The sequence below is a fragment of the Pteronotus mesoamericanus genome, unplaced genomic scaffold (genome assembly GCF_021234165.1).
Source record: "Pteronotus mesoamericanus isolate MK-2021 breed Mesoamerican mustached bat unplaced genomic scaffold, CSHL_Meso_final scaffold_54, whole genome shotgun sequence".
NCBI lineage: Eukaryota > Metazoa > Chordata > Mammalia > Chiroptera > Mormoopidae > Pteronotus > Pteronotus mesoamericanus.
The window spans coordinates 14,957,769-14,977,682 of NW_026555321.1; the positions used below are offsets into that span (position 1 = coordinate 14,957,769).

At 37.4% G+C, this 19,914-nt stretch overlaps 1 protein-coding gene across 1 annotated transcript in view; it reads right to left on the reverse strand.

The window, feature by feature from the left end:
* The window catches only part of KAT2B (lysine acetyltransferase 2B), a 93,083-nt gene that overhangs the window by 2,161 nt on the left and 71,008 nt on the right, over window positions 1-19,914 (reverse strand). Inside the window, exons 10-17 of the mRNA XM_054595554.1 lie at window positions 19,514-19,722; window positions 18,152-18,278; window positions 12,316-12,426; window positions 9,680-9,823; window positions 5,535-5,649; window positions 3,961-3,997; window positions 3,658-3,721; window positions 3,475-3,559 (exon numbers count right to left, since the gene is read on the reverse strand). Coding sequence (XP_054451529.1) covers window positions 3,475-3,559; window positions 3,658-3,721; window positions 3,961-3,997; window positions 5,535-5,649; window positions 9,680-9,823; window positions 12,316-12,426; window positions 18,152-18,278; window positions 19,514-19,722 — 892 coding nt within the window. The remainder of the gene's footprint in view (window positions 1-3,474; window positions 3,560-3,657; window positions 3,722-3,960; window positions 3,998-5,534; window positions 5,650-9,679; window positions 9,824-12,315; window positions 12,427-18,151; window positions 18,279-19,513; window positions 19,723-19,914) is intronic.

Sequence of the window (19,914 nt, forward strand, 5' to 3'; positions counted from 1 at the left end):
GATCAGTTTGATTACATTTTTACCATCCCAGTGCCTTTAAGAGAAATTCATATGACCAGGGGAAACAGTTCATAAATCTTATGTTCTTTCTTTTCTTATATAAAATCACAGCATTTTAACATCGAAGGGACCATTATTAGTCATTTGGTTCAATCCCTTATTCAGCACAAGAAGCTAAGTAGATTAGCAGCAATAAATATGATGGACTAAGTGCTATTAGCTATTCATTCAGATGTATACAGAAGAGGCTTTATCTACATGGAGTAAATCAGGTGGGACATTTGTATTGAATCATTTCATTACTTAATCAGACTGAGTTTGTTTCACTAAAGCCACAGTTGTTTTGTTGTTGTAGACACAGAACTACAGTAGAGAAACTGATCATAAACACATCTGCAAACCAGTGACCCTGCAAGTAAAATGGTTCCAATGACTGTACTTTCATGTTCCACCAATGACTTAAGAATGACAAACTTTACTTAATAATCTATTTTCTAAAGTCAATAAGCCTTGTGAGACTATTGTAAAAAAAAAAAAACAAACACAAAACTATTTTCCCAATATATCTACGTGCTTTAAATAGTATTATTTTTACAAATGAACCCAGTGCTTCATCTAAACTTGTAAGAATGCAATGGAGCTTCTTTAATGCTCAGCCTCAGGACTGATTTAAAGAATTCCCTGCAGATTAGAAGACACTAACATCTACTTATTAACATTGTCTCCTTATAGGTCCCTAGCTGTCTCTAAATCTGGTTCCATAATTAAAAATTACATTAACTGTGCATGGAAAAATAAGTCAAAATCACTAACAAAATGCTTCTGAATATCAATAATCTGAATTCCCACTATATTATCAAATTTTCCAGAGGGAAAGAAACTTACAACCAAATACATTGTGATTATCATTTAATAAGATAGATAAATTTCTGTGCAACATCCCCAAACTGGAAAATATTAATTTGCACCAAATCCTAAATCTAATACAAAAATAATGGAAAATATCCACTTTTTCTTATTTCCTTTGACAAAAGCCTGTCTCAGAGTTATGTCATCACAACTGTGAATTTAACTTTCAATTTTCTTTCTTCTCTACTAAAATAGTTTGGAAAGAGAGAAAAATTAAAAAGTGTTAAGACACACAAAAGCTCAGCAAACACCCCTCTAAATGTCTCACCCAAGTGTGACTGAACAGATGAAGATGTCTTCTTATTTAACAAAGAAAGAAAGAGCAAGCAAATTGTGCCTCTCTAAATAAAATTAGATGTTTATCTTTCTTCCACCTAAATACCTACCACTTAAGATATCCTGCCAAATATAATGTTTTAGAAGAGAGGCTTAACCCACAAACTAAAAATGGAAGAAGACAATGAAACATAACAGAAAAAGTTTATCTAAAAGCTTTTCAAACATATTTTTTGGAAGGGAGAGGGTAAGAAGAGATGGGGAGAACCTAAAATAGAACAGAAACAAAACAAGAATCCTAGAAGTGTTTGGGCCTTTCTAAAGAATTAAAACCAATTCTACATATTTCCTTTCTATTCTAAAGTGATAGCATCTTTCTTCCTCTAGCCTTTGTCAACTCTTTCACTTGACCAAATAGCTTAAGTTAAAAAAGAGCAGATTAAACATCAGCAATACCAAATATGGAAACACCATTAAATTATTCTATTTTCACTCCTCCCCCACCACCAACTTGGGAATTCTGGATAAATTGGAAATCCTGCCTAGTAATCTTCATGTGGTTAAGAAGATATGCTTGGGTTAGACTATTCTGATGATGTTTCCTAAATAAAACAGGTTAAGACTCATTCATATGGAAGAAAAGAGTTTTTTAAGGCATGGGGAAAGAGAAGAAATGTGTTTGTAAAGACCCAAGAAGGTAATGAGGAAGAATAAAATTACTGACTTGTCCTTAAAAACATGACCATCTTTGGGGACAAAACTACATATTTTGCCCAGCACCTAAAGGCATCTGAATAAAATTATTATAGCTCCACTAAAGAGGGCCATTTACTACTACTGGTTTAATTGACTTTGTCCAGCACACACCTCAGCCTGCCACAGGTCTTACTCAGTGCGGTCAATTTTCCCCTGCTGAGCATGTAGTTGTATACACCAGTGGTAATCAACTGGACAGGCCCACATCCTTCTCAGACTAGACCAAGGAAAACTTCCAGAAAGCAGGTTGAGAGTGGGCTATGACAGACAAGCCTGCTAGACCTACCACTGCAGGTCTTCAGAGTGCACATGCACTGCTGAAAGAAAATGATTCTCTCTAAATGCATACAAGCTCCTGTGAGGGTTTCACAAAAGAAGTTGAGATGGTCCAGGAAATGAGGATGCAAAGATCAGTTAAGTTTTAAAATACACATAAAGGGTTTTAACACATTTTCTACATCATGGGAAATACTAATTCCCAAATCACCCTTCCATTCAGAACTCTCGGCTCGGCCAACTTTCACTTTGGTTTTCATGTACTGAAATATGCAGAAGCAAGGCCAAGAGAAATACAAGGGGAAAAAGAGCATACGGTTGTATGTCCACTTCAGGGAGTAGAGACTACTGAAATCACTACCACAACTATAGAAAATGTTCATGTCAAAATGAATGCCACAGAAAGTACGTACACGTAACTTTGTTATCAGCGAGCTAATAGATCCCTCTAATTCTTTCTTTCACGTTTTAATCCTTTCTTGGAACCAGAAAAAGATGACAGGTAGAAAAGGGACAGAAGACACGGGCTCTCTCCCCAAAATGACCACACAATCGATAGGGAAAAAAAAAAGCTCAGCTAGTTGTCTGTCATCTGCACCACACTAAATTGGTTTAATTTAGGGATTTTTAATTCATTCAATTCATTCACTTTCGCATGGTGCAGGCACTGCGGCAAATTCTACAAGTATATTTCTAATGGCGTTTTTTGTTTGGTTGGCTTTGGATATGGGACGAAGCTTAAAATAGGAGTGTAAGGAGTGACATTACTAGTATCCATCAAGAGCGTGAAAAATCAAGGACTGCGTTAGCTAGGATTTTTCTCCCTCTGAAAAGTAGAGCAGACAAGCAGCTTCATCTAATTTGTTTAGTGCTGTCTTCAAAAATTCTCAAAAAGACTCACAATATATCAAGAGTACAACCTGATCCTTATCCATTTGCAGCCCAGTGTGTAGAATATAAGCAAGGTTATTTCCAAACGACGAGCTTTTCCCATCTATTGCTGTCTGCACCTAGTGCTGTCGGTGTGTGGGCTCCCAGACAGCTGCAGACTGTCTCTCATGAACACAGGCACCCACTTCTCCCATGTCGTTCTGCTCTGACATCACTACCCCCCGCAGGTCCATGGAATCCCATCGCCCGTCACACACACCCTACCCTCTGACAGAAGAGTACAAATGAACCTCAGTAACCATTTGTCCCCCACACCACCATCCAGAGAGTTTTAAATCTATACTTAGAAAATGTTAATGGCATTACCCATGGGGAACCTTATAACTTCATAATATCCCGGAGCTTCTGTTCTCTTCACAGGTTCCATGAAGGGCCAAGCGCTTTGATGGCTCTTGGGTAAAGAAAAAAGCAAGGTATCTAACATGGAAATTCTATGTGGGAAATCATTTCGAAATATTTGCATGGGCTGAATGAACAGAAAACGCCTACCTTCACCTGCTGGAGGATACTCTTGAGTGTGCTGTAAAGCTGGTCAGAGTCTTTGGGCTCTTTACTTGAAAGGAAAAGAGTACACAACAAAGAACAACAATTAGTTTTTTATCCTCTTGCTAGTTGATTCCTATTCAGCTCATTTTTACAAAAACCCAAAACTAAATTCATTCCTGAATTTTTTATGAAAACTGAAACCCAACAACTGTTGTACTACTGATTCCAATCAGTTTGCCCATTTTCTCTAAGTTTGTTGGGGGAAGGAAACGTTTCCATTAATATTCTCTCACCCATCACACTTACCTTTTCTCTTTTCCACTCTGTTTCCAGCCTGTCTCTCCTATATGGCAACAAAATTAAAGATCGAATGAGAACTGGTTTTGGTCAAGAAAATAACAGTTAATGCTTATCAAAAATGCAATAAATTACAGCCATGCCTCAATAAGTCTAGTCCTGAAAAGAAACTGAAATAACTGCAGTTAGTTACCTCCTCATGCAGCTAACAGTGTAAAACATTTCCAAGACTGACAACACTGCTCTATATGCTAATGTTCTTTAAAGAAGGAACTCCAACCTTTCAAAGCAAAGCATAAAAAATAAAAATGTCCAGTACTGTAGGCATGTGTATTTTTTAAACTCAGTCACTCTTTTCTTTTTTTTTTTTTTTTTTTTTTGCCAATCACCATGTGAGAGTTAAGCTGCTATTTTAGGTTAGAACAAACTCTGTCCTAGTCTCTATTTTATTTGGCAGAGACCCTGCTTATAATGCAAGATGGTTTAGTGTAGCAGAAAGAAAACATACTCTGGAGTCCAGTAGACTTGGATTTGATTTCTTGCTTTCTCCTTAAAAGCTAATTTACCCCAGATAAGTTATTTAACTTTTTGGCTCTCAGTTCATCAATGTATGAAACAGAATTCTAAAAATTAGGTGATGTTATCCCATAGAAGAATGCCTGGCACAAACTGGCATTCAATGATATGGTAGCTATTATGCCATTAACTGGGATAATATGGGGAAGTAAAATTTCTGGGTCTGGCAGTGAAAGCAAGCTGTCCTATCAAGCAGATTTTGTAAAAAAGAAACTTATACGAAACATATCATAGAAAAACAAATAATAGTGTTGTTTTATTCTGGGGAATTTTAGTGTGTTTGATTTTGTTTTGCTTTATAAATCTTAAATATACCAGAAGATCCTGAACTTGAAGCAAACGAGAGTACTGATATTTGATAGCTTTTGATCTACCAAAAGAGCTACTGTGTATGTTTTAACTTAGTACAACTCACTGCTAACATACCAGCAGATAAGAAGCCTCAGGAAAACTGTTGTAAAATAGAGAACTGGAAACAAATTATGTGATTTCCAATCATCCTTCCTAGAAGTTTAGGAAACTAGTTTACCTAAGCATGGGTCTATCCAGACTGTAACCATGGTGGCAATGAGACATGGCAAGACGGCTGGAGGAATAAGAAATCAGCTGCTTCTCATTCTAACAGTTACTGGCCATGTGCCATGTAAGGTTAGAGAACTTAACCATTCTGACACTGAATTTCCCAACTTGTAAAAGCAGAATTCCCCTACTTTCAAGGACATATATAGGCAGTGCCTAGCACTGTGCTACAAATAGCAGCTCTCAATAAATGATGGATATTAATAGCTATTACAAGGAGTCATCTAAGCACTCTGGTTTGTTTGCAAAGGGAAGTAGGGAAAAGATATCAAAGGAAAGCATTTGCTGGCTTCTGAAAAGATTGGAATAACACAGATGGAGAAGGGCCAGGCAAAAAGCTTCTTAAAGTACTACACTCTAGTAATAGTTTCAAACACATCTGATGGCATTACCAAAAGATTTTGCTTTTAGAAGATCTATATACATACTAATTCCAGGAATGCTTTCTATTGGAATCTGTCGAACTCCATCTTTAAAACATGAAAGTCCAGGGTAGACTTTTCGAATCTGGGCTTGTTTTCTTTCAATCAGCTTTTTGATGATCTGTAAAGCACAGGAAGAAAGTATGTTCAGTGGCAGGAGTCTGCAGCTACAGCATACGTCAGCCAACCTAAAGGGCTGTTCCTCCTAACAAAATAAAGTCTTTAGGAAACAAAAAAGGGAGAGAGGGGTGAATTCAATTTAACAGGTAAGTCAGGAAAACATTCTATTACACCATGCACATTCAGTGTCATTCACACAACCAGTCTTTATGAGTACTTGTCTCCTGCCAGCAGAAATGTCAATATTGAGAGAACACTCTACCCTGGGGGCCCACTGTCCTCTTTAGCATAAGAGCCAATTATTTTGCCCTGCTTGTCCCAGGAGCTCTGTCAGGGAGACAGTAAGGCAGCGGAGATCTGCTACATACCCCAGCGTCAGAACCCCTTCACATCCCATGACTAGGAACTTCTCCCTTTGGACTGAAGAGGCAGAACAGGCCTGAGAGAGGCTCCAAAGCCTGGGAGGATGACCTTACTACTCAAAATTTTTAAGGCCTGAGCAGCAACCTATGCTGTTTGCATAAGAACAGCGGCTCCAAAGTGTTGTCTACTACAATGTGACAATGTTAAGGCACTGCAACCACAATGTGACAATTTTGGGGGATAACTGTTTTATAACATAATTCCTAATGTAGTGAGCTAATTATTTCCAAATAATTACAAAATAAGAAAACACCAAAAATCACCCTCCTGACATTAACCATATTATAACTGAATTTTGGAAAAGAAAAAAACAAAACAGTAGCAGTCATTAACTGAATTCACAAGAGAAAACAAAAAAATCTAGTTCCTAACAGCTTGATTTCAAACTTATCACTGCTAAATGCTGCAGCCTGAATTCATAATCCAACCATTAAACAAAGACCTTCATTTAAAAAATAAATAGGACTATAACAGTATATTCCTGTTAATCTGGTTCAGTGCTATCCACTGAAGATATAATGCAAACCACTCATGTAACTTAAAATTTTTTGTAGTCGCATTGTTTTAAAAAGTCAGAATAGGTGAAATTGATTTTAACAGTATATTTTTATTTAATCCAATACAGCCAAAATATTACCACTGCAACATATAATCAATAGAAGAATATGACTCTAGTTTACATTCTTTTATTCATGCTAGGTCTTTGAAATCAGAGTATATTTGACACTTTCAGCACATCTCAATTTGGACTAGCCCCACAGCAAGTACTCAGTAGCCACATGTGGCTGGTGGCTGCCACTTTGGACAGCATAGGTCTGGGTGGATGCTCTCCCCTCATTTATTAATAAGTACAAATCTTTTTGAAAAAGACTCACAATGGCAATCTCTTAAATGAATGCCTTCAGAAAATGTAATTTCAAATATAATTTGAAAGGTATTTTCTCTTTACCAAGGGACTCTCCAACGTGGTGACCTGTGAGGCGGTTTCCCCACCCCTCGCAGCACCTTGAAAGGGGTGGGCTCCTGGTGAGTGACTGGTAATGGGAGAGGAGGCTTCCTAGTCCCCCTGTGCCTCCAAGGAACACTTCAGAGAGAGGACACATTTTTACTTCTCTTCTAGCCTCTTCACCTCCCTAGAAAAAGTCTTCACTTTCCACCACGTTGTCATCTTTCTCTCCTCAAAACCATCACTCAGTCCTTCGCCGTCAGTTCTAGTCTTTCCAAACAGAAAACTGGGGGAGACTCCCCCATCTTCAATATGTCACCAAGTCTTAACATGTCTTCTTTCAAAAAATCTCATTCCTTTACCTTACCCTGACTTTCGCTCCTCCAAACCCAATCCCCTGTAGTTTCACACCTGGATTAAGATGCAAGAAGTACCCTCCCTCCCAGTCTGCTCTCACAAACACACACATGCGCACACAGCCAACTGTGCCTGCTCATAGCCTAGTCACACTGTCTCAAACAGTGGCTTTCATTACCCACCCACCCATATATGGCCCTCGCCATTCACATGCTCATGAATCTACTTGGACTCTAAGTCTCTGCTCATATTGATTCCCCTACCAGGCTGCCAAGTTTAAAACACATCTCCCACAAAGCCATCTCAGATGACCCTAGGCCGCTATGGATCCCACCATTTCCCGGGAGTCAATACTCACAAAGGAGTACTGAGCTCTCCACTCTGCGCCAGCCGTCCAACTGCACTAGGTGTCTCTCTCTCTCCAGTAACAACTACAATTTACCCTGCTCTTTATGCTTTCAGGGGCTAGGAAAGTCCTCCATATATTTACAGTTTGTTTGCTACCACCATCAGACCCCTACCTTCCTCGGGGGGGATTTCTAAGTTGGAATAAAAGATCCTATAAAAATTATTTGAATTCAGTAGAAGAAGGTACTACGTGAATCCAAATATTTTATTTTGGTGACTTCAGATCTCTTTGAAAAGAACTAGGTTATTAACAGCTCCAAGCTTGCATCCGACATTCCATGATGTATGTTAGAGAAGGCGGGCAGTAAAGCAGGAAAGTGAGGAGAAATGGAAAAAAGATCCAAGGGAGGCAAAAGAAGAAGGGGGAAGGAGCTTTGTCTTTTAAAACGCTGACTGCTTTTGTTAGTTCTGGGCTTATGGTTTTCCCCCTCATGGAGGAAGAGCCAGCAGATCTGGACTATGGGAATCTGCAGACACTGCCAGGGGAATCCTGCTTATACTGCGGAGATGAATTGGGCCGCTGGGAGAAGGAGTGAGGAATGAGCAGCTGACAGCGCTCTGATGGCTTTAGTTGGCCTGCAGCCTCTAATGCTGAACAATGAGCTGCTGAATTCAGACCTGCTCATTAAGCTCCAAAGAGAACAATGAAGAAAGCTCGCTCTTCAGAGGGAGACAGAGACAGGGGCCTGCTGTGCTTTTATTAACTCTCCCAGTTCCCTATTTGGAATTCTCTCTGAGGCTGACATTTTGACCAAAAAACAAAGGTTGTTTTTATTTTCTAACTTTAAAAAAAAAAAAAAAACCTCTTTTGGTCACCTCCCTAAGAAGAAAAAAAAAAATGAGCCATTTTAAGTAAAAAGGAAAATATTTATTGAGCAGCTAGTATGCACCAGACACTGTGTAAGCTATGTCTGCTATATTGGTGATGTCTGACAAATAACTAAGAACTGAGATTAAGAGATATTACTAAAAATGAGAAAAAAAAAAGATTTAAGAGTGATCATGTGGAAGGAACATGAGTCAGTTACACCGGAGGAATGTACTAGAATGGATAACAGAAGTACACAGCAAAACTGTGTAGTATGACACACAGTTGCAAACTCCAAGTTTTTGAACTCCAATGAACTAGAGGAGCGAGGAGGTGATCCTAGACTTAACATGCAAAGCTCATTCATTTATTAAATGACCTCTGTGCACATCCAAATTATGTTCTCTTTGTGTTTTTTTCCATCTTAGAGAAATATAAAATTGCTACATACTAAAATCTATCAAGCTTTCCCTTTATGCTTCTCTTTCAGTTCGTATGTGTAAAAGACTTTGCCCGAATATTAGATAACGAATATTTTAATACCTAGAAGTGTAGCCTTCAGACCTTGCAATGTAAAAGGAGAGATTAATACAGGCTAACTTAAATGTCTATGTAAGATGACAAATAACTGCAATGCCAATGGATGGCTCAGACTAGTGCTGGAGAAGTTCCAAGGAGGAACTAGAACACGGGCTAAAGTGGTTCTGTTTTTGTGTGTGTGAGAAGGAGAGGTGGTAAGGGATGAAGACACCAGGCAAGAGGGTGAAAGCACCAGGAATAGCCTTGTGGAAAACAGTTTAGAGAAGAAACTAAAGAGCTACGTTTGCGAAGGATGCTTGAGACCAGAATGTAAAAGGCCCTGAAGGTGAAGTTGATTTGTCATATTTTACATGTCTGTACTTTTACACAGATTTAACAAATGTGGACGCTCTCAGGAATGGTGACCCAAAGGGGAGACAGGTCAAGGATAGCTTCCAAGAAGAAATCTAGACAAACCACAGCAAGCTGAGGTTATGACACCCAGTAAACCCATACACACAGAGCTAAGACTGGCCTGCATAGAGGAACACGAGTCAGTCACAGGCTTACCTCTTTCTGCTTTTTAATGATGACAGAAAATTCTGTGTATGGGATCTGTGGATTTAGCTCACATCCCATTAAAGTGGCTCCTTCATAATCCTTGATGTAGCCAACATATTTGGTTTTAGGTATTTTAATTTCTTTGGAGAAACCCTACAAAGCAAAATAAATTCATTCATATGGGCATTGTGCATCAAATACCTAATGAGTGCCAACTAAGTGCTAGGCTCCAAGATATCCTTCATGAAGTTCAAAAACATCAAAAATCAAATGTGCAAACAGGAAGCAAGAAAACATAAAAATATCAGAGTAAACACAATAATATTATTAAAAAGTGTTCTTTAACAGAAACAGCTATTAAGTAAACATAAAGTTTAATTTTGCATTAAATTGCACAAATTCTCCCAAAGCGGAAAAGAGGGCCCCCAGGAGTCTCAACAAATCAGTAACTAACATTAACCTAACGTCTGAAAGAAAAGCTTGTCAAAAAATACAGCTATTAAAACCCTGATGTTGAGAAAAATGAAACCCCAACTTTACAGGCAAAAATCTTCCAGACCATCACAATGTGTGGTTGTTTCAGTGACATAAATGCTTTACCATCTATTCATTTACATACTTTAAGCTGTAATAACATAGTGCCACAGGGTATATATTCATATATTTATAATATAAACATAATTTTCCTTACGGTGCCTGTTTCAGTTTTTTGCAGAAAATTCCATGGGCTTCAGAACCACCACCAGCAGTTTCCTGCCTCCTGCCTCCTCGTTCAGCAAACACTTATTTTCCAAGCAATTATTGCCATCGCCTTCAAAGAGGACTACAGGCAAGTCATTCAAGAACCATGGCTGAGATTTCATGCTTTGCAGTGTCCTTACAACCTAGGAAAGCTGACGCTCAAGCCCTCAGTGAAACAACCCCACTGAGTTCTGTCAGGCGAGTGTGATTATAAAAGCCACAAACGCATCCCAAAGAATGAGAAAAAAACATACAGGGACTAATTATCTAACACTGGAAGAGGGAAAGCTTTCTAGTCACATAAGGACCTATATTTTTTTTTTTTGAAGAAAAAGTTAATAGACTTTATGTAATAAAATCTTTAAAATTCTGTACATTAAAGAAAAAGCCATAAACAATGTTGAAATGTGACAAATGGGGGGAAGTCATAAAATAAGAGGTTAATATCTTTAAATGCAAAGAGTTTTCATAAATCAGTGTAAAATTAAATATTTTAATGGAAAAAAGGCAAAATACAATGAACTGGCAATTCAAAAAAAAATTAATACAAAGGGTCAATGAACAAGGGTAAACAAGTCAAACCTCACAATGACCGAATAAATGCAAACATCTACAATGTGTTACCTAGAATAGGGGGAAAAACCTACTTTTCAATTAACAATTAATTTCCTGAGCCCTCTTACATACTGCTGACAAGAACAGAAATTGCTACAGTATTTGGCAATGCATAACAAAGCCTTAAATACCTCTGGAAGCAGTTCTACTTCTAAACAGCGATTCAAAGCAAATTATTGTAGATGAGGGGAATACACTTACACAGACAACATACTTAAATGTCCCAAAATGTGCTATTGGTTTAGTAAGTTGTTTTCTATTTATACAACAAAATTTAAGAGAACTATCAAGAGTCATATAAAAAATAATCAGAATACATTAAGTAAAAAGACAATTAAATGACAGCATTAGCCAATTTTCATACTGATATATGCACACTCACAAACACACACAGAAAAAAATATTAGAAGGGTATATATCAAAGCATTAACAATTAATATCATATTCCTCTGGGTGGTAGAATTATAAGTTTTCCTCTTCCAAAATTTCCACAATAAGTATACATTACTTTTGTAGTCAGATTAAGTGAGAAATGTATAGGAACTATAAAGTACTATTAAAATTAATATGCAGTCAAAGAATAGTCTTTAAAAAGCCAAGCTGAAAACACCTGACAAGAAAGGACTGAGACGGCAGCCGATCTCCCTGTCTGCTATATGCTGCCAGGCGCGTCCACCCTGCCGCCCGCGGCCACAGGTGGCTCAGGACGGCTCTGAATGTGGCCCAACGCAAAATCGTAAACTTACTTAAAACATTATGAGATTTTTTTTGTGTGTGTGATTATGTGTCACAATGTATTTAATGTACGGCCGAAGACAACTCTTCTTCTTCCAGTGGGGCCCAGCAACACCAAAAGGTTGGACACCCCTGCCAGTGTAGACCAAGAATTGTCTGGAGCTTATTTCGAAAGATGAGAATTTCCTCTATGCTGTAAAGAGAGCTTTTCCACAGACTGAATCTATTCCCCTCATACATGGAGAACCTGATCCACCCACCAAAATTCCTCTTCAGGCTGGAGATGCCATAATTTAGAATGGCAGGATGCAATATTATACTTCACTTATACATGACATTCATCCACTCAGCACATGTTTATCTTGTACTTACTATGTGCTGGTCATACACTCTAATCCAGTCTGAAGCTTACTTCTGGTTTAAGGCTTACAAAATAAATGTTATGTCCTTATAAGCAGAAAACACTGGGGGGAAAACTTATCTGAAGGCAGGCTACCTGAGTGCATATTTAAAAAAAAGAATGAAAGAATAGTGTTGCACAGTGGAAAACTTACCTGTTTTTTGAAATATCCAATTGCATATTCATCTGCATATGTGAGGAAGTTCAGGATGTCATGCTTTATATGAAATTCTTTCAAATGATTCATCAGGTGCGTTCCATAGCCCTACATGGAAATTAGTATGCAGACAAATATATTAGGTTCTGAAGGGAAAAAAAGTCCTACAAATTCATCAGGAAATATTGACAAGTTTAGGAATTTGTACTTTTACATATTTTACCAATATAATACTAACACCCTTTCTTGTACTTCTGAACTTTGAAATGAGCTAAAACCCAAAACATTCAAAATCCTTGAATTGAGATACAATCATTTAGAAATACAAGTTCCTGGTTCTTTGAGAAATAACTACACGAAGGCTACAGACTGCAGTTCAAACCTAAAGAGTGCTTGCTGAATATTAATAAAGGAGTTTTGCAGTAAATATGGATTATGAATTTTTACTTATCTTCAAAGTATGTGAGAACCTGAGATGAAAGGAGCAATGTAAATAAAGGGCTAATCTTTACTGGAATGTTACCTAACCCACGTGTTTCCTATATACCGCAAATCAGCAGTTCTTCAACTGTTATCACTACATACATGGGATTTTCAACGTGTTCTTATCCGACCTCTCCAAATGAGGTCTGAGGAACCCAGATCTCTGAGTGAGCCAGCAGACAACAGGAACTAACTAATGTGAGTGAACAATGTTGAGTAACGATTAAAATATGAAAAACGAAATGCAATTACCAGGTTTTTCAGTGACGTATAAAGCTTAAAGAAAATCTATAAATTTAAAGTGACTGTTTTAGAACCTCATAAAAAGAGGTGAAAGTAAATTCAGGCATCCAGACACAAATACCTTCATATAAATATTTTAAAATTTGGTGACACACTTTTCGAAAGAACTCAAAAGTGCTCATAAGGCATGGTCTCGTCGAATTGTATAGTATCTCAAGGGGAGAAGGATCTTCAGAAGTCATTCATTCTCTGTTGTGTGTGAGGGTAGAAGTCTTCCCTCTTCTAGAAATTATTCTCCTATTGATGTTACCTAAGAACATTTTAGCTTTTCCCAAACATATCACAATACTGACACACTGTGAGTGTGAATAAAACTCCAATAAAAGGATTAATGAAATAACTCTCTCTTTGAGGAAAGGATAGTTAAATGGGGAAGATAATCACATAAACACATAATTATAGTATAAAGTTGCACTGTTCAATATGGTAGCCACTAGCAACAAGTGGCTTCTGAGCAACTGAAATATGACTAGTCAAAATTGAGATGTACTGGAGTATAAAATACACATCAGGAAATAAATTCTTATTAATAACAATTTATATTTATTATATATTGAAATGACAGTATTTTGGACCTACCAAGTTAAATATAAAATATAAAAATTAATTCACCTGTTTCATTTTACTTTTTAAAAATATGGATACTTGAAATTTTAAAATTATATATGTGGCTTGCATTTGAGGCTCATAATGTATTTCTATTGTGCAGCATGGATACAGAGTGATATATTCGTACCTATCATAGAGGAAAAGGCTATAAGATAATTAAGAGAGAGAAGGAAGAGGATATAGAAGGTAAAAAGGATGTTTAAGCTAGGCATTAAAAGAATAACTCAAATGGAAAACAAGGTAAGAAGATAGACTGGAGATCTAAATGTAAGCAAAAATAAAACTATACAAAAGATAGAAAAGTGGGTTTATAACCTAGGAGTACAAAACAGCTTCTTAAAGAAAACATGCAAAAGCATAAAAGAAAGGACTAATTATTCAGTAGACTACTTCAACTTCAAATTTCTTAAAGATATCCTAAGCAATTTCAGATACTCTAAACAAAAAACAAATGACAAATGGGAAAGATATAGTTGTAACATATATTATAAAGATTTAATATCAAGAATACATAAATATCTTCTATAAGACCAAAAAAAGAGAGACAGCCTGAAAAAATTGTCAAAGGAAAGAAGCAAGCAATTAACATCACTGACAAATACAAAAATGACCGGTGACCTCAACAGTAATCACTCTTATCAGAAGAAACAACATTTCACTCAACAGCATGCAAATATCTTTAAGGCTGATGGTACCCAGTGTCAGTAAGGATAGGAGGACATGGTACTCTCCAACGTCATTGGTGAAAATGTAAATTGGTAAATCCATTGAAAAGGGTAATCTAGAAATAATTTTTTTTAATTAAAGTGGCTGTATTCATTCATGCAGCAATTCAACTTCTCAGTGTCTAGAGAAACATTTCCAAACAGAGCACTTATTTATGACAGGAAAAAATATAAATGCTGTCAATACAGAAATGATTACATAAATTATGGTACATCAATATTGTGAAATACTATATATACAGAATAAAATAGTTCTGTATCAGTGCTGTTTAACAGACATTTCTGTAATGATGGGAGTGTTCTTGACCTATATGGTAGCCATTCGTCACATGTGGCTATTGAGTGCCTGAATGACTAAAAAACTTAACTTTTATTGCATTTTAATTGACCTAAATATAAACTTAAATAATTACATATAGCACTGAAGTTGAAGGATCCCTAAGAAATAATGGAAAGCTTTTTAAAGTATGTACAGTATGAATTCTATTTTTGTAAACAATGACGACAGAACACATACTCGCCTCTTGCGCACAGGACGCACACAGGACGCACGCCAACCTGACAACAGTGGAATGGCAAGGCTTTGAAAGGAGAGTGGGATTTTTGTTTTATCTGAAATTGCACTTGTGTATGACCTATGTAGTTTTCACTTATTTTTAAAGAAAAATATGGGGGGAAATGGGAGGAAAAAGAAGGGCTGGCTGCTTGCAGGGAATTGCCTGTGCATAGAAAGAGTAATATCTAGCAATTAGTAGGAAATGTATTTGCTGATGAAATTTACTTTAACATAGATATGGTTGATGGAAGATGGCAAGGCTATTGTTGTCTACAACTTTATCTTGCAAGTACAATAAATTTCCTCCCCTTCCCCATAATCCAATGATTTACTCAAGAACAATATGATTCTTTTGTAAATAGCTTCTCAAAACCTACATAAAATATTTATCAGTGGCCATTAATTAGTCCCCTTTCCAAAAATTTTTTCCATATTCAAGTTGCTTGTGAGTAGGGGTTGTGTCCTTCAACTTGAATCCTGTCTGTCTAGCACTGTGACGGCAATAGTGGTAGCTTAAATATTTCTTCGGTTAAAGAGGCACTGACAACATTACACTATTACAAGCAAATGTTTAGATTTTTCACCCCACACTATTCTTGTTTGTATGTCTTTATTTTTGCCAGCAAACAGGTTCTTTTCCAAATCTGTCTGGTAACTTTAGTGTTTATTTAAGTATTTATTATGGTAAACAAGTATTAGGTATGCAACTCTAAAGGTGCATAATCATATAATATCAAATCCAAATAATTCTTAGTTGACAAGGTATTCTCAAACCAGGTGAGGAGCTTAAAGTAAATTCTTGAATATTATTTTGTGTGTCCTGTGAGCAAGATTAATTCACACGCAAATCCTATTTAAAGCAATCATAGAAATTTGGTGGTAAGCATGATAGTCCAAAATGAGTGGATACAAATTCTAAATGTAGCCAAGAGTTTTAATATATTAAATAAAAATTTAAAACTACGTATGCAAACTGTTTTCACAAGTAGGTGTTACCAAGCACTGGCTTCTACTGAACTCATCTGTTCCATTCAGTTGTGAAAGAATAATCTGTTATTTTCTAAAACTACTGTTATAAGTCACTTACAAAAAGTGATGTTTTTTTTTTTGGTTCTTCCTACTGGGTTTGTGATGTTTGGCCACTTTCCTTTAAGTCTTTAGAAAATTACATGGTTTGGGGAAAAAAATAAAGTGCCCTTCTGGAAAGTAATAAGACAAAGTGTCCAATTCATATTAAATACCTTTAGTTTTCCTCTGGTATCCCTAAAAGTGTCCAAGTCAACCTTAATCAACCTTTCCAAACAAGGTGCTTGGTGTAGCTTTCTTTGAAAACAAAAATTATGCAATCTTTTTTTCTGAAATTATAAACCAGGGACATATTTTCCAGCTCCTCTCCCTATGAAAAGCCAAACAAAACTTTCTTTTGAAGTGAGTTCTGAAACTCTGGGCATTTGAAATTGTTTCTCACTTTGGCTGGAGGGAAACAAAAAAAGTGATAAACACAACAACAGCACCATCTAAAGACACACTGTCAGAATTCCTTGAAAAGGAACCACAAATCTGTTTCAAGTGAATTTGGGGGCCCTCACCTTTTTCAGACAGAAAGACAAATATAAAACTAATGAATTCTGCCCTTTGATGCTTAGTACTATGAGTCAAAAGCAAAAAGACCCATTTGTGCTTTGTGAGAATAAATAATCTCAGTGGCTATAATTGGCACCATGACCAGAGTCAAGCTGTTATGAAAGCAAAAGTACCCACAGCACTAGCTGCAGCCCTCAGCAGAGAGTGATTCCTTCCAGTGACTTATTTTTGTGTTCTGTAAGTGGCATTGCACAAGGGAACAATGTCCTTAGACCGACACTGTCCAATACAGGAACCACTGGCCACGTGTGCACAGTAAGCCCTGGAAATGTGGCTCGTCCAAGTCGAGACAAGCTGTAAGGTGTAAAATTCACTTCATTTCAGAGACTTAAAACAAAACATAGAATGCACAATGTCTCATTAGTAATTCTTCATAACACTGAGTACCTTTGCGATGGCAGTACTTTGAATAAACTGGATAAAATATATTTAAAAAACAAACTTTGCTTTATTTTAATGTGGCTACGAGAATATGTAAAATCACACGCACGGCTCACGTTTGCACGGCACATTATATTTCACTGAACAACGCTGCCTCAGACGTTCCCATGATTTCCCAGCAGCCGTCAAATCCTAAGCTGCTTATCTTTCCACCACCCACCGTATTTTGCATGATATTCTTTAAGGCTCCCCTAATACCAAATGAATAATATTCTAAAGACACATTTCCTCCTTCCATTTTCCTAAAGGCACCAGAGTACAACACAACCGCCTATAGATCAGAGCTCTGCCAACTGAGAGTCTAGTTTATTCCAGTCCAACTGGGATACCAACTGCAACACCAATAAAACAGCCATAGTTCCTGGGGAGGGAAGGACCTATGCCAAGGCTAATTGGGAAAGTAAATTACTCACACACACACACCACCCTCTAAAAACACTACATTCCAAACCCAGCATGAATACTTCTGAAATACAGTCATAAATTTCAAATTTTTCACAGCTTCCCTTCTTATAGAATTTCTTTAGTTCCTGCCCTCCCTCCCGCTTAAGGGACCAAGTCTTAAGAAATTTTTCTGTGGTGTAAACCACCTAAATCATCTTCCTAATCCACATCACACCATATCCTTTCTGGTGGTTCACTGTCATCAGTTGTGTGTGGGGGTGTGTGTGTGTGTGCACGCGTGTGTGTAAATTAACAGTGAACACTGGGATTTATTTTCATCAACTACAGTCCTCCACTCTACTAACTGAGCTATTGAAGGCTCCACTTGGGATTTATTTTCAAACATGTTTTGCTTGCCATAGACTATACCTGAGTTGCATTTGGGGCTGCGCAGTGTCCCTGAACCTTGTCACAAGGTCCAACAAAGCCTTGGTAGAACTGCACCTGTTGATAAGTGGAATCTTTATTCTCCTCAGATACATACACATGCAAGGAGAGGACCCTTCTCAGAAAGTCCTGAACTCCACTTTGAACCTTCTCTGGACGTGGCCCACATAGAACTTCCCAAGCTCTAGCTTTAGTGAGAGATACCACATTCTTTTTCTTTCAGACATTGGGTTACTCTTACCTTGACTTGCTCATTTGAGGTTACAGCACAGAAAACAATCTCTGTGAATCCTTGAGATGGAAACATGCGGAAACAGATACCACCAATAACACGACCATCTTTAATTAAAGCAAGGGTTTTGTGTTTCCTGAAAAAATAAGATTATATCAAAGTTTTACCTTATCTTGGTAATATAAATATACTTGGGGCGGTGGGGGGGGTGTTCCTTATTACCCAACCAGGAAAGGGGCGGCCATGTTTTTCTTGAGTTTCTATGGAAACCTCCTTTATCTAGTCACTATCTCATGAGACCATTGTTTAATGTGGACTGTTTAGAGCAAGCCTGCCCACAAGCTTACAAGCCTTCATCAGAGGTTCCACCAGAACAAAAGGTCAGCCATCTAAAAAGTGGCCTCAGGTTTACAAATAAAGGCAGAGGACAGGTCCCAGAGTGCTGGAACGGGGGTACACCCAATGCCAAGGGTCCCATGGTGGGGAGTCAGGGGTAGAGCACAAAGTCAGACAAAAGTGGCATGTGTTTCCGAAGATTAGTCTTACTCAGAAATAGTACAGAAACATTATGGAAAAGAATACTCCACATATACAATCTGCCAAAACCTGCACTATAGAGTCCTGTCAGGCCTCCTCTCTGTCAAAATGTCACTCTGCATTGTCATACACATGAATCACAGTCCATATAGGCTATTGGGCTATATATGTTAAAATACAGCCAATTAGAGAAGTTTAGTGTTTTTTTGTTTTAGGTTTTTTTTAAATATATGAAAGTATTTATTAGATTCAAAAAGATTAATTTATATAAATATTACACATGAAAAACTTACCAAGTTTAACTTTGTGTGACAGCTTCTTAGAATGTAAAGTTAATTTAAAATTACAATGCATGTACAACATTTTATAGTATTAGCACCTGTCTGAAAAATGTAATGACTGTTCTTTAGGGGTTTTTTTTTTTAAGCAATGGATTTTCAAAGTTAACGTCTGATATCCCAATAACTTTCCTAGCACTTGCAGACCCAGGCAACCATGATACCTAATTAATACACGAAAATCAAGAATGTTCTGACTATTAAAAAAGTGGGGCATCTTCTTAGTTTTTATATTCTTTCTTTGCTACAATAAATGAAACACAGGACAGACACCAGCACCTTCAAACACAAAGCATTATTATTAACAAAAAATGTATGAATTCTTGAAAAATAATCCTTTAGACATGACAATTCTCTTAATGTAGCTTTGTATGTACATTGTGACAAGAGGCAGCTGGATTCAGTGGGTGACCATGGCTGCCTCTCACTTTCTGAGTAGTTCCTCTTTCATTTAAAAAAGAAATATAAAAAGAAGGAAGGGCAAAGTACCACTTACGGGTCAAAGACAAGCCGTGTGATGTACTCTTTGGGCATTCGGGGCAGCTGATGGGAGAACACATTCTGCAGACCAACGAGCCACATGAGGATCTTCTTGTTGGGTTTCTGGTTCAGGGAATTGCCGACCACGTGAAATTCAATCACGCCCCTGCGCTCTTCCAGCCTGGCTGCCTCGTCCCTGGCCGAATGTGCTGACAGAAAATTGTTCTGGGATGCAGGAGACAGGAAAAAATTACACAGAGCTCTTCTTTTAAGACAATGGGGACAGGGCACATCAACAACAGTGCTCTTCTGTGTTCTAATAAGCTTTGGATTTGCAGGGCCCCAAACATGCACGTTATGAAAACAAAATAGAAAAGGTAGGTAAAGCATTTTGAGAGATCAGAGCATCATATGTGT